We start from the raw sequence: 14923 nt of genomic DNA, 5'->3' as shown, positions 1-14923 counted from the left end.
CACAAAATCATTTACATATTATCACCTTGTAATGTTTTTATGGCTAATGTGTTAGCAAGCTTATTTACACATCCAGCAGACAAAGCAGCACATTAGCATTCATCTGGACTGGCCAAATGACAAATGTAGGTCCAATATTAACTCTCCTGTGGGAAATATCTGTGTCTTTAGCTGATAAATTCAACAATGTGTTCACCAGCTAGTCGCTAACTTTGTCTGCCAGCTGTTTGGTGCTGGGCGAGTAGTACAGTGGGTTATATTCGATATTTTTTATGCTGAAGGCCACCTGCTGCGTTTGGGAATGAGAGTGGAGTTTGCAGGGTGAAAAACACAAAATGGTGAGCTAAAAGAGGCTCAAAGGCTTTAGAGCTGAGGGGAACTGCCGAGCTGGAGATAGTTCTCTGTGGGTTCGTCATTATGAGTGACCCCATTCACATTACATTTGACCCATTGTTAACATAAAAATATTGATTGATGCAGCTTTAATTAGGTGTTAATACCTCGCACACTCCCTCACTTTATAGTTCTGACTTTTTTGTTGTTTCCTCTCTATTATGGCTGTCTCTCTCCCTCCCCCCCTCCCCCCTCTGCTTTTGCTATCCTCTCTTCCCCATCTCCTCCCCCCATCCCCTCGTTCTCTCGCCATCACTCTCTCCCTGTAAGTAAATCAATGAACATACACTTTATGCCATCTATTGATCCTTTCATATCTATCTGTCCTCACACCCTCCTGCTTTTGCCCTCTCTGTTTCTCTCAGTTTTTCACTCTTCTTTTCCCCCCACCATCCCTTTTTCTCTCACCCCTTTCTGTCTCCGCTTTGAATTTATAATCTCTTTCTCTCCCTCTCTCTGTCTCTCAGTCAGTCCTTTTCTCTTTATATCTCTCGCTCTGGGACATCCTATTTATATGGCTGGCACCTTCATGCTTGCACTGAAGTGTGTGTGTGTGTGAGTGAGAGAGAGTGTTTGATGTTGGTCTAAGTGGTTAACATAATATGAGTCCTCAGAGAGATGACGTTCCCGCACTCACACACACACACACACACACACACACACACACACACACACACACACACACACACACACACACACACACACACACACACTCACGCACAATTTTAGGCTTTTTGGTAGGCTTCTCTGTGAACAATTTGTGCTTTTTAGTATTCTCTAGCTTGTGCAGCAGATCCATGTATTATCTATCAATTGCATTCTCCCACTCTGCCACTCTGTCCAAATACATACACACACTCACACACACACACACACACACACACACACACACACACACCTTTGTGCCTCGACCGCCTTCCTAGAATGACAAAAACCCAGTATTATCTTTTGTTATTTATTATTGCAGATGGAGCCATCATTTCATGACCTCGCTGTCTCTCGCCCTCCTCCCTCTGCATATGTTTTTATTTATTCAGGCCTCTCTCACTTTCTCTCTTTCCTGCCCTCTCCTCCTCGCTGCATGTTTATGTTTATTCAGACACATCTCCCTCTTTTTCTCTTCACCCCCCCCCTCTCTCCCCCGTACCCGTGTGTCCAGCTTTTGTTACCAGCCTCGTTTCCATAACAACTGCGACCTTTCAGTCATGCCTAACCGTTTTTAATCAGAAGCAGAGAAAGATGGAGATGAGAGAGAAAGGGAGAGAGGGAGTGAATTGGGAAGGAGAAGGTTATTCAGGTGATGCATTGGATGGATGAAAAAACAATTTACCCTCAAAAAGAGATAACAAGGGGATCAGAATACACTGAGGGCAAGAAACTGGCCCTGGTCTCACGGTGAGACCCTGTGAACAGTTTGGTTTAGATGGGGAACATTCCCAGCAACAGGTAACAAAGTGCTGCTCAAGGTCAAACATCTACCAAACATTTCTGTGTGATTAAAGCAGCAAGGCTGAGGTATATCATTGGATTGAAATGAAATGGTGTACATGAAAGGCTGTGATGAACTGTATTTTTCCTCTACTGCTTCACAGTGTACTTACCTTCATATTGCAGTCATCAAAGGGGCTATTCCAACATTCAGGTTGTATTTCAATAACAAACCTTTATACACATGCTACTACTATACTACTGCACAGACTATATTTAAAGGTCCAATGTGTAACATTTAGGAGGATCTATTGGCAGAAATGCAATATAATCTTCATAGGTATGTTTACATTAGTGTGTAATTACCTGAAAACAAGAATTGTTTTTGTTACCTTAGTATGAGCCGTTTTTATCTACAGAGTGTTAATTATGTGTCATTTTAGTTGGGTTGTGGTCTTCAAAAGCTATGTTTGAATGCGGTGGCAGATCATATAGGCTACAATATAATCTTTTACACCTTCGGTTGGATTAGGTTTACTCTAATTCTCAGTTTCAAAGAAGATTCCTGTGGTGAGATAAAACTGTTAGCGAATGACCACCTGACTTCCAACAGTGAATATAACCTTTACGTCAGGTAGATATGCTGCTAAAAGCCCGTGACTCCACTCTTGTAATGTGGAATCAGATTTTTCAATCTTTGTCTTCTTCCCATGTAGGCTAAGTAACATATGTATGGAGAACTGCAACAAACTGTTGCGATCATGAATTATCAGAAAGGTAGTTGCATTCATTTGAAATCAGGTAGCATTACTTCTGACTATTTAAACCAGCATCTGTGTGTGTGTGTGTGTGTGTGTGTGTGTGTGTGTGTGTGTGTGTGCGCACGTACTGGGGGTCATGCCAACATGGGAGGGACCGGACCGTCAAGTGGCCAGCTCTCGAGCCCGCCCGCCCACCGCGCGCCACTCCACACCGGGAGCAGCGCGTGAGGATGATGCCAGCCAGAGATAGATGGATTGGCGAGGGAGGAAAAAAACCTGCACAGTGACACAACTAGAGTAAAGAGGAGGCGGTTGTTGAGTGAGAGTAAAACTGAGAGAGTTACGGAACAAAGGACAAATAAAGAGGAACAGGAAATAGCCGGAGACCCGCTGCTGGCTGGTTCCCATCTGCCCGCACCGATGTCCGAGGCCCGCCCGGTGCCAGCTGAACACAGTCGACCGAGGCAGAGCACACAGGAACGGCAACTGGAGTGGAAAGCTTCGGGGAGCGGACACCGCTGGAGCTCTTGTCTGTGACTGAGAGTGAGTTCATTTTTAAACTTCTAACACAGCATAATGTTTGAAATGTCCTCCGCGTTTAATGAGCTATGCGCGGGTCAGTGTCTGCTCTGCTGGCCTCTCTCTGTGTGTTTATTTTTTCTTTCATACTGCGACATTAGTCCACCGTTGCCAATTAGTCACAGGACGCACCGCGGGCGCGCGCGCATACAACACACAAACTGACTGACAGCTCGTGCGTCAGAATGGCCAAAGCGGATTCCTCTCGCGTGGCAGAACCGGCAGATGTTTCCACGCGGAGGCTTCAAACATAAGCTTCAAACAAGATATCAATTATTCAAAGTAACGTTATTTCTACCGGCATAGATATGTAAATGAAACGTTGTATAGGCAGCAGATCTGAAAAGTTAAATAAAAAAACTATTTCAAATAAAACTATACATAGATAACCTGTGTAGGTATGATAAAAACAAATAACTGATCCAAGTAATGTTACTTCTAAATTAAAAGGAAGGAAATACTGTATAGTATTTTAGATGAGCACAGAGCTTACTTAAATATAAATGGCAACTGTTTGTATGCAAATAGGCCTGTAAGCCAAATATTTGAGGCATAGAGAGGTACACTGTTGGCCTGTGTGATTTTTGTTTTTAAGGTAATGTAAGCAAATTATATTGACACACTCAGATTAAAATGTCCAAATATATTTTACTGACATACATCATCTAATACCAGTGAGTTGTGTGTGCTTTGTTCAGTGTGTGTTTCCTCTCTTGTCAGTTTTGCCAGTGACAGCTACAGCAGTCCAAGAGTACCATTCTTAAATCTAATCTGGTGGTTAATAGCTTTCATTTTCATTGCTCAGTGTTCATATTTTGTGCAGCTTTCCGCTGGCTTTGAAAAGCTAATCTGTCCCTGATATAAGCGCATTGGCTGGTTTGCCATCTGGGCTGTATTATAGTAGAGAAGCCAGGGCATTTGAATAATTGATATTTAGCTATTTATAGGTGGATTATTCTCTTCATGTTGCACCAGGGGACCTATGCACTGGTCTATCTTTCTATCTATCTATCTATCTATCTATCTATCTATCTATGTAATCATTTTTAATTCTGACCATTGACTATCAAGTAACTCAATCGGCCTAAAATTTCAAATGCTGTGTATTTTCAAATTTTCTGTATTTTTGTGCACCTACTGCACCTCTTTTAGTCTGTCCCTACATCTGTCCATTTATCATCCATCCATCTTTCTGTTCGGTGAGTGGTAGTGTATCCATCTGAAGTGGATTAGAGGTGTTATCAAAGCTAAGTAGGACGACTGTTCACACACATTCTCGCATATGCACACACACATAGACACATACATACATGCTACTCACTCCATTTCACTCCCCAAGGACCATTGACCATTGTTAGCCCTCTCTCAAGCCTCTTTCGCTTTTGTGTGAATGTGTGTGTGTGTGTGTGTGTGTGTGTGTGTGTGTTTGACGGTAAACACTCTGATCAAACAGTGCTTAACAAGCTGCCTGAACTGATAACAGAGAGAGGAGAGGAAAAGAGGATGAGAGCGGAATAGAGAGGAAGGAAAAAGGGGGAAAGGGGTGTCGGGAGGGAGAGGAGGTCATAAACTGGAAAGAAAAAAGCACGGGGATGTGTGTTTTTGATCTTGATTATATAGTGAGATGTACTGTTATTCATAAGCCAAGTGCTCGCTCTTCTCAGTTTTACAAGCGTTTCCAGGTATTATAGGGAGGTCATGCAGAATTAATAAAAAAATTACCCATATTTTCCAGCTATGAAACATATTTTCCAGCAAAAAAAATGCCCAGTTATATTTTACCACCGTTTTGTTATTTTGCTCCATGCCAAGATTCACGTCCTCTCCCTCCATTTTGTCAGTTGTATTTTTATGATGTTTGTACTTTCTTCGGCAGCACACAGTTGAGAGAAACAGGAAAGATAGTGTGGATGATACGGGACAGAGATCATGAGCCAGATGTTAACCTATTGCAACACCAGCACGTAGCCTGGCCCACAGTCTTTTGACCTGGGTTTTTTGGTCAGTTCTGCAGTCTGTTGTTTCCTCCTTCGAAATGGAATTCATCTTCTCTGGTGCTTAACTAACCTTACAATATGTGCTTATATTTTGCAGCTCTATGCAAGGACATTGCAGCTCGTTGTTATTACTATTCGAGTGGAAGTGGCTGTGTCCTGTGATAGATCGGTGACCTGTTTTGCTGTCCAGGTGAGCAAAAGTTGTGTGAGTCACATCATGAAGTGCATTTATTCATCTGACAACATGGTGCAGTCACGAGTGCCATACAGAAACATTATTTGGTGATGGATAACATGGCCCTTAAGTGCACTTCAATGATCAGTTCACTTTGATTCAAAAGAGACATATTTTCTCATTCTTTTGTTGTATCCAGAAGATACTTTTTGTTTAAATTTTTTCCCTTCGAATTTGAGATATCCAACTCGGAGATTTCTTTCTTTCACTCCAATAGAGTGGAGGTGAATGGAATTTCATTTTTAGTGCTCCCAGCATTGAAATTGAAATGTCATTGAAAAAAAATCGAAAGCAGCAACTCTCTTCTTCCTTTTCTGCTGCCAGAACACATTATCGACAGCTTTCATGAGCACTATTTCTTCTGTGTAGAGTGCTTCCAGAAAAAAATGTTCACAGTTCTATGGATTATCCAGAGCAACAGGGTATGTTTGCTACACATCACCACTGCCATTTTTTAAAATGTAAATTTAAGCTTGGAGTACCACAAAAAAAATTAATTCATGTCCACTGTATTGAACCGGCTAAATCAATGTATTGGTAAATATTTGATTTTGTGGACAAAACCCTACTTCCTCTCTGTTCCACCCTCTTCTCATACAAAACAACAAAAACATCAACAACAACAGTAATCCTGTTTCTCTCCCCAGTGATGGATTCCCCCACAGATCTTTTCGATGAATCTGCTCCCCAGATACACGCATTTGCTCCCACTCACGGCTCTACAGATCTCCCTGGAGCTCATCCTCAGCCAAGTGCAGGTCGCCCTCCTCCTGCCTTTAGACCCCCTGGCTTCCCCCTCATTCACCACCTCCTCCAGCCGGGTGGAGCCCCCAGGAGGATTGGTGGCCAACTCAACACAAACCTGAGCTCACACAGACATGGACTGGAAGACAGAAATTTGGAGGAAGACAGAGCAGAGAGGGATGGGCAGGTGGAGCAAGGGATGGAAGGGGAGGAAGGAGCGACGGAGGGGGAGGACAGCTTGTTGGGGGTTAAGAAGAGACACAGTGACGCCACTCTTGCAGCCGAGTGGGGTCAAGACGTCCTGAAGGTGAAGAGGATGAAGCTGGAGAGCCGACCAAGAGATGGAGAGGCAGAGGAGGGAGGCAGGAGGCGCGAAGGAGGGAGGGAGGGTAAGAGAAGAGAGAGGGAGGAGCTGAAAGAACAGCTGGAGGAGGCAAGAGAGAGACTGCAGGCCCTGCAGGAGAAAGTATGGAGGGCCTTTGGGGAAAAGCACATGGCAGAAGAGGAGAAGAAAAGGAGGCATAGCAATAGAGGAGGAGGAGATGGAAGAGAAAAAGATATGGGGATGATGGAAGAGGTGGACATTACAGAAGGGATGTACGATGAAGAGGACATTGAGGGTGGAGAGATGGAAAAGGAGACTTTCTCCCTTCTTTCTGTTTCCCCTTTTGACAACTTTCACAAACGGAGAGAAGAGAGGCAAAAAGACAGAGAAGGGAGGATGGAGAGAGGAAGAGAAGGAGGCTTGCACCTGGAGGGCGTGATGGAGGGAGCGGGGTTGTGGTTGGATTGTGGAGGACTAGTAAGGGGAGATTGGCACGGAGGAATAGAAGACGAGGGCGAGGAAGGAGGGCAGAAGTTTGCCCAGGCGCTGAAGCTGGAGTTGGGCAGCGCAGTGGCACGAGTCATTGATCGAGTTCTCCGCCTTTACACCGAGATGACAGATTTCGCTCCTTCCTCTCCTCCTGCTGCCATCTCTTTCCTCCCGTCTGACGCAGGAAACGACGGTGGGAGGGAGAGGGGAGTGTGGATGGGACTGTTGAGAAGAGGGGAGGAAAAAACGAGAGGTAAGGAGGAAAAGACGGGAGCGCAGGATGGAGAAAGAGAGAAGCAGCTCCAAAAAATGAGCAACGGGAGTGCCGTGCCTCCTGGTCAGCCTCATCGCACTGAAGCATCAGATATGGCCATGCCATTGGCTGTTCAAAGGTCATCTGACATACGAAAAGCCCACCCGCTCCTTGGCCCACCTCTCTCTGCTCACCTTAATCCCTCTCACCCCAACCTCTCCCTTCATCACCCTTCTCTACCTCGCCCTCCTCCTCTTTCTCATCCTCCCCTCTTGCCTCCAGCCTCCCAACCCAAGGACCCCTCCTCATCCTTCCACCCATCCTCATCCTCCTCCTCTTCTTCCTCCTCTTCCTTCCCAGCGCCTCCCCCTCCTCCTCCTCCCCCTCCCCCTCTCCCTCTCCCACTTCTCCACTACTCCATGCAGCAGCTCTTCTCTCGCTCTCTTCACCACCCTCAGCTCCCCCACCTCCCCCCGTCCCGCAAGGACTATTTGAACTCCGACCCTTTCTTGGAGTTCTCGTCTCACCCCTCATCTCACCCCTCTTTCCCACCGCTCCCCTTGCTCGGCCACCTGGACCCCTCCCTTGCGCGCCACGCTCACGGAGGCAGAGAGAGGGAGAGAGGGATGAGGGGAGACGGAGGGATGAGAGGAGGTGGAGGGATGGACGGCGGGGAGCTCTACCTGACAGCTGGGGGAATATCCTTTTGTCAGCAAGGTGGGAGTAATGAGGGAGGTGTTTATGTGTGTGTGTGTGTGTGTGTGTGTGTGTGTGTGTGTGTGTGTGTGTGTGTGTGTGTAAAAGGTCCTATGTATCTCCTTAACTGGCCTCATGTATACACCCAGGAGGGCTTGTCTCCCTGCCATCTGAAGAAAGCCAAGCTCATGTTCTTCTACGCACGCTATCCCAGCTCCAATACACTGAAGACTTACTTCCCTGATGTCAAGGTGTGTGTACCCCATCACAGTGCTGGATCAAGATTTTAATTTAAAGTCATGTTCTACCTTTTACTCTTACTGGTTGGTAATAGATAGCCAGTGCTTGGTTCACTATGCTAGGGTTAAGAGGGGAGGTATACGGCTATAGCCATTTATAATAGAGCTTGGCAGATATTTTGTTTGTTTGTTTGTTATAAAATAAATACATATCTATAGCCTATATTCATGTTTTTATATGAGTGACATTAACTTTGAAATTAGATTTTTTTTTTTATTGAAAAGGGTAATTTAAATTTGGTCTTTAAAGTGTCACGACAAAAATAAACTTTACAGTTTAACAATATACTTTACAGCAGAGTGGTTTAATTTACTTCAATTAATTGTTTTTTATATGATTTATTGAGTATATGCTTTTTAAATCTTCTTCTACAAAGTAACAATTAACTATAGCTAATGAAAAAAAGAAAATGTACATTATTTCCTTCTGAAATGTAGTGTGAGTGTAAGTGAAAGTATACAGGAGCATACACTTTTAATGTTCAAGTAGTTCAGAGTTCATAGTGCACGCTATGCACATAGTTTGGAAGTTGCTTTCGAGGCAGGATCTGTTTATGGTCCTTCAAAAATGGAAGTAACTTGGCCAGACCTTGGCGTTATTAGCACCACGCTCTAACCAACTGAGCTAACCGGCCATATTACTTAAAACTGTATGTATATTATTTCCTTGGCTGGACAATCCTCCCATTGCCAAAACTGTCACTCCAAAGACATAACTCGAGGTTGAAGCAGTGCATTAACCACAGTAAGGATTGTTTCCACAGTACGGATATTTTACAGTTGAAAAGAAAGCTTTACTATTGTGTGATGTTAACTAGAAATACATTCTAAAATATTTACAAACACAACCCTAAAATTACCCTCAAATACAATGTGTAATACAAGTGTGACCTTTTGGAAAAAGTATTTACTATAATTTCTTTTTGAATATCTGTTGATACCAGTGTATGTGATCAGCCAATATTAGCTGACATTATCTCTAACTGTGAAACAAAGTTGCGTTGTGGTGAAAACACAAACCTAAAGGTGTTTTTATTTAATCAATTACAATCCAAGGTTTAGGTTACAACCAAAGAAAGATCTATTACTCTCTGATATTATCATAATAATATCTGATAATATTAATTAATAAAATAAAAACATCTTAAGGTTTGTGTTTTCACCACAGTGCCACTTTGTTTCACAATTAGAGATAATGTCAGCTAATACCATTTTCCGTTATGAAGCACCAAAACAATTTCTTTCTTTATTTGAGCTGCTGGTTCAAGCTCTCTTTAAAGTTATTTTCTAATATAATTAGTAATTCTAAATGTCCTGCTGTTTTCCTGTCCACTGTCTAGTTTAACCGCTGTGTGACCTCCCAGATGATTAAATGGTTCAGTAACTTCAGAGAGTTCTTCTACATCCAGATGGAGCGCTTTGCACGACAGGCTGTCCGCGAGGCCCTCACCCGGTTGGTTTGAGCTGGCACTGGTTCATGTTAAACTCATTTGCTGCTAAACTTACATTGTTGGACTGGGTTTTATAGGAGCTAGCATGTTGGCACTGAATTTACAGAAATTACCACCTCTAGTTCTACTATTTGAACCAATTTAAGTACCACACAGCTACCGGGTTTGTTTTACAACATAAGTGTGTATTTAATGTCTTAAACTGGCAAAATTTGAAATGTGGGGACTGTTAGGAATAAAACAATAGCAATTTAATTTTTTCTGGACATAATACAACACTAGAAAATATTATAGAGGTGGATTGTTCAAAATGAATACTAGTTGAATATAAATAATATAAATAAATGTCAGCATTGTCAGTATGCATTTTACAGTGATTCCATTTATTGTTTTGTCTGTCTGTGTAACCCAGGGAAGGTGCACCACGTCTGGGCAGAGAGAGTCAGCTGCGAGTGGGCCGAGACACAGAGCTTTACCGCATACTGAACATGCACTACAATAAAAGTAACGTCTATCAGGTAAGGACAGCGTCAATATGCACAGTGTCTGCTTTCCACTCCTATAGCACTCAGCTTCATAATTGTGTAACTGTATGTAGTCCTTGGGTGGATGCTTTATTATCTTGTTATGCTGTCAGTGCAGTGAAAGCATGATGCATTTGTTTTTTTATAGACTGGGAACCTTTAGTCTAATGAGCTTCAAGTTTTCTTTAATGGCAGCATGTTTGTGGCAGCAACACAAGAGCGCCCCAAGGCTACATGTGTGTTATGCATCATAACATATTATATAGATATATGTAACAGGATGTACTGTCTCAAACTATAGCTGCTGTCTATAATGATATGGCCTTGATGGAGGAAGACTTGTGCTCTGTCACACTGTGAGCTGTTGTACTGTCAGCATTGGAAATGGCTGATTAGCTGATGAGGATAATACTAACAAGACGAAAAGAAGTGGTCATCAGCTTAATTGTTTATTTATTATTAATTTTGTTTCTATTTTTTTTTATATGTGTGGTTCCTGGGGTATTTTTTAAACAGTAAACGCACAAACACAAGTACTGTTTGCCATGTGATTAGCATTTCTGGAATCATTATTGAGATATGTCTAACCGGGCATTAATGTCCTCTTCTAAATAAACTTGGCCAGTACGGGGATCGAACCCGCGACCTTGGCGTTATTAGCACCACGCTCTAACCAACTGAGCTAACCGGCCATATGTTAAGTTGTTCAAACTGGCCATTTCGGATGTTTTGGAGATCATTATCCGTGCATTGATGATCATTATGTGTGGTTCATATTCATAATGATATATGATCTGCAAAGTAACCAGCAAGTAGGCCTATAGCTAATGAAGTAGAGTACAATATTTACAATAATTCCTTCTGAAATGTAGTGGAGCGAAAAATAAGCAGCAGAACGTTTTTACTATAATAGTGCTAGAGTACTGATGTGTGTAGCTTGGTCCTTTACACCAGTGGTGAAACTTGTTGCACATGAACTTATGTTTCAGGAGTTGTATCTTTGGTTGAGATACAGTAGTATTAGTGTCTATCATTTCATCACTACTGAGATGGGCAATTATTACTCATTTAAAAGCACTGTGGCCCGTACGGGGATCGAACCCGCGACCTTGGCGTTATTAGCACCACGCTCTAACCAACTGAGCTAACCGGCCATATTTGCTCTGTCATTATCATGTCATTTTCAGTAATCAACTTATTTTAGATAGGTAACTGAATAAACTCAGTGTATGAATTGGTCACATAAAACTTTGAGTTAACAGTATAAGGACAAAAGCAGGATTCAGTCAGAGGCTAAAATGGAAGATTGTGCCTATACTTTTTCAACTCTTCAACAAGAATTAGTTTTCTGAATTTTATTTCATTCTTGGAGATATGCTATTATGAGCCCAATTATTGAGCACTATTTTCTTTACTACACATGAAAGAATTTCTAAATGAGTGAGTCTGTAATGAAGGAAAAACTTAAATAGTGTTATATCTCATTGCCCAACTAAAGGGGGGAAAAAGGCTGGTTAGTCTACAAAGGTTGCAGCTGTTAGAGGCCCTGCTCACCTAAAGGTGTTTAGAGTTTACTGGCTGTTAGACCTCTGCTCGGGTGGCAGCTATGCTGGAAACAGGCCTTTGTCACTGCACATACTCTGACATGTCATATATCAGGATGAGCACAGGTGTCATTTATAACCTTAACTATGCTCAGGTTCCATTGTCGGCTCCAGTGGCCAGCTATTACTCATGCTTTCTCACAGGCGACACTTACTGGAACATTAACGTTAGTCTTCACACATGCGATTTTCTTGCTACGGTGTGAGACGTCTAATTGAAAATAATGCTGTTATACAAGGTCAACAAGATCTGTCACTGGTAAGAAATGATAGGGGTGCATGTTGTCCACTCTAATAGGACCAACAGAACTAGGGGAAAGATCCAGTCAGGCACAATAAGGGAAAACACCTGATTGGCCTTTAATAACAATACGAATAGAACTCTGAACAGCCATTATAATTTTAATTGGTGGTTGGACACTTGACTGGATCACATACAGTGTTTTTGTTTGCAGGTATAGTTTAAGTGGATCATACTATAGCTGACCATTCAATCCATTCATTCAACTCTTTTGCTTTTGCTTTTTTGATTTTAGCTCATTTCCCAGTGTGTCCAGAATTTTACAGCCCTAATTCTGTAGACCCTGAAGTATTTGATCCGTTGACATTGAGACTCCTGTCTGCAGGTCCCAGAGAGGTTCATCGAGGTGTCCGAGGTGGCTCTGAGGGAGTTTTATTCAGCCATTTGGACTGGGAGAGACAGCGACCCCTGCTGGAAGAAAGGGATCTATAAGATTATCTGTAAGCTTGACAGTCCTGTTCCAGATGCTTTCAGACTGCCTGGCTGTCCTGTCGGCTGACGATCGAAACATCATCTACATCTGGTACATGTATACTGCATGCATAAAAACACAAACTTACTGGAAGTAGTGAATTTTTTTAAAGCGTTCACAAACTGTTCGTCACAACAATTCCACACTGTGAGGACTGGTATGAGGAAATCCATTTAATTCTACAGTTCGGTTCATTCATTATTCATTCATTTTAGGGGAAAAAATCATGTAAGATAATAAAAGGATTTTGCTAGACACCATGTGCAGGGAAACACACATACATGCTTACATGGACAGAGACACATAGGGGTCAGTAGTAGACTGACACACTCAGTGCTGCGATAAGAGTCTTGTGACTGCACTTATCGAGGAACGTGACCATACCATTGAATTACAATGGACAGAGCAGGAATTCCCTTTCCAAACATTCCTCACCAGTCAGTTGACTTGTGAAATCACAGTGCTGCTGCACAGCTTTGATAAAAACATGTCATGAAAATAAGAGTTGCTGCAGCCAGAAGCTGGAATTGACTGAAATATGCAGATTTGCTGTGTGTGGTTTGTTACCATGAGATGGCTACTGTTTCAGATTGTGTTATTAAAATTTGTGAGCATCGTGCCCTGGCTACACATTCACATGGAAATATTATATGCATTCCCTGGCAGCCCCTTGTAAATTATTGCAGTCCACAAAAAGAAAGCATTCTTTGCATCCCCTCAGTAATCAAATGTACTGCTGGCAGCTGTTTACCAAGCATGGGCACTGCACAAATATAAGTTTCAAATACTTTCAGACAAAGAGTCCACAACTTGAGTACATACCAAATTTCTACAGATTAGGTGCCCTCATTGTCTCTTTCACTGTGAGCAGAGAGCAGTGCTCCCACTCGGAGAATTCCAGCTTCCTGGTAAACAAAAAGCAGTCATTTTGCTGTGTAATCATTAGCAGTCTTGGACAAACAGCACCCTGCTATCACACCCAAATATTTCACTGCTGCTCTCCCTCAGGGGTGTTCACAGTTTTACATTAGAGACTTGTCACAACATCAAATATGATTGTTGTTTGCTAGAAATGAACTGTTACTGTTGCCTTGTGCGTGGGCTTCTCTGAAGTACCTTTTTTGTTCAGCGCGCCCCACAGCTTTTTACATTTTAGATACTGATTTTTTCCCCCTCCATGGCTGTGAGGATGCTTTCCTCGATACAAGGTTGTCATTTTCCTATCCACTGGAGAAATCAGGCTTGAAATTCCTCTTGAATTCTTGAAATAAAACACAAGGACCAAACGTAATTCATGTTACATAATATATTACAACTGTTTGGTTAACTGCAAGATTTTAAAAAAATGACGTTGCCCTTGTTTTAGAGAACTTGTTTTCAGTCAGTGGATTTATTTTCTTTTTATAGCCATCTTTTTGCTTATGTATATGATGGCACAATGTAATCAAACTGTAATTAAAATTCTGCCAAGAGGGACAATATATTGAATTTAAAATAGTAAAAAATTAATGTTTTGTTGTTTCCTTGATGTACTCCTATTGTTGAAATATTCACTTCTGTTTTTGTATTCCTTTAATGTGATGCTAAACTAAATAGGCCGGTTGCACAGTTAGTATATCTTGACATTTGTTCCTCAAAGTTATTGCGGAAACTTTGACTCTATCTACTGTATATCATGACTCTTTTATCTAGAAGGAGCTTGGGTTTCTGTTCATGAAAATGTTGGTTGGCTGCTTCAGATAAAGCCCTCCTCTGGCTCTGCGAGACCGAGCCCATATGTAAACTTTTTGTGACGTGTTTTCAAGTGCATGTTTCCTATCTTTGCATTACATTTTGTATTGTAATCTCTTATGTTTCTCTCATTGCTTTTATTTGTCTCTCTTTTATATTGTAAATAATGTGCCTCATTCGAACTTTGGTGAATTTTGATGTTTAAACTTATCAGTGAATTAAAGTGATACCAGGCTCTTGTTGTGATGTCTGGATTCACACCACACACACACACACACACACACACACACACACACACACACACACATACATAAAACACACAAGCTCTCTGGTGTTCAGGTCCTGGTAGCCAACGCTAATGCCCTCATATTTAAGCCTTTAATCTAACAACCCTGCCACACTAAAACACACACACACACATTTTCACTGATGCTAATACTTGGGTGATGGCTTTGTAAGAGGCTCAACCCCGGACTAAGTCTGGCCACCTGAGACAGCAACACACACACACACACACACATACAAACACACACAGTTTGTCTTTTATTCTAGCAAATCTCAACCACAGGAGTCGTGCAGAAAAGGCTCCTGTTTTTTGGCTAACATGCTGGAGAATGGGTCTTGTCACAGTGGACCTGGTT

General features: G+C 42.1%; 1 protein-coding gene and 2 non-coding genes across 6 annotated transcripts; 1 reads left to right on the top strand and 2 right to left on the bottom strand.

Annotated features, from left to right (window-relative positions):
- Positions 1-2752: 2752 nt before the first annotated feature.
- Positions 2753-14517, top strand: prox3 (prospero homeobox 3). 4 transcript variants are annotated; one of them, XM_051428936.1, is made up of 8 exons: positions 2753-3125; positions 5256-5348; positions 5763-5815; positions 6041-7902; positions 8038-8151; positions 9540-9652; positions 10063-10168; positions 12405-14517. In XM_051428936.1, the coding sequence occupies exons 3-8, from the start codon at positions 5794-5796 to the stop codon at positions 12576-12578; spliced, it is 2391 nt and encodes a 796-aa protein (XP_051284896.1). In that variant the 5' UTR covers positions 2753-3125; positions 5256-5348; positions 5763-5793; the 3' UTR covers positions 12579-14517. The 4 variants fall into 4 exon arrangements, with proteins under 4 accessions (XP_051284896.1, XP_051284894.1, XP_051284897.1 ...); XM_051428934.1 differs by having other exon boundaries at positions 8029-8151; XM_051428937.1 differs by having other exon boundaries at positions 6041-7903; positions 8045-8151.
- trnai-aau (transfer RNA isoleucine (anticodon AAU)) lies at positions 10793-10866 on the bottom strand. Its single transcript has one exon. It is a non-coding gene; the product is annotated as a tRNA-Ile (tRNA).
- Positions 11255-11328, bottom strand: trnai-aau (transfer RNA isoleucine (anticodon AAU)). Its single transcript has one exon. It is a non-coding gene; the product is annotated as a tRNA-Ile (tRNA).
- Positions 14518-14923: the final 406 nt, after the last annotated feature.

Source organism: Dicentrarchus labrax, unplaced genomic scaffold, assembly GCF_905237075.1.
Source record: "Dicentrarchus labrax unplaced genomic scaffold, dlabrax2021, whole genome shotgun sequence".
NCBI lineage: Eukaryota > Metazoa > Chordata > Actinopteri > Moronidae > Dicentrarchus > Dicentrarchus labrax.
The sequence above is the reverse complement of the archived record's forward strand: the minus strand, read 5'-3'. Positions and strand labels throughout refer to the sequence as shown.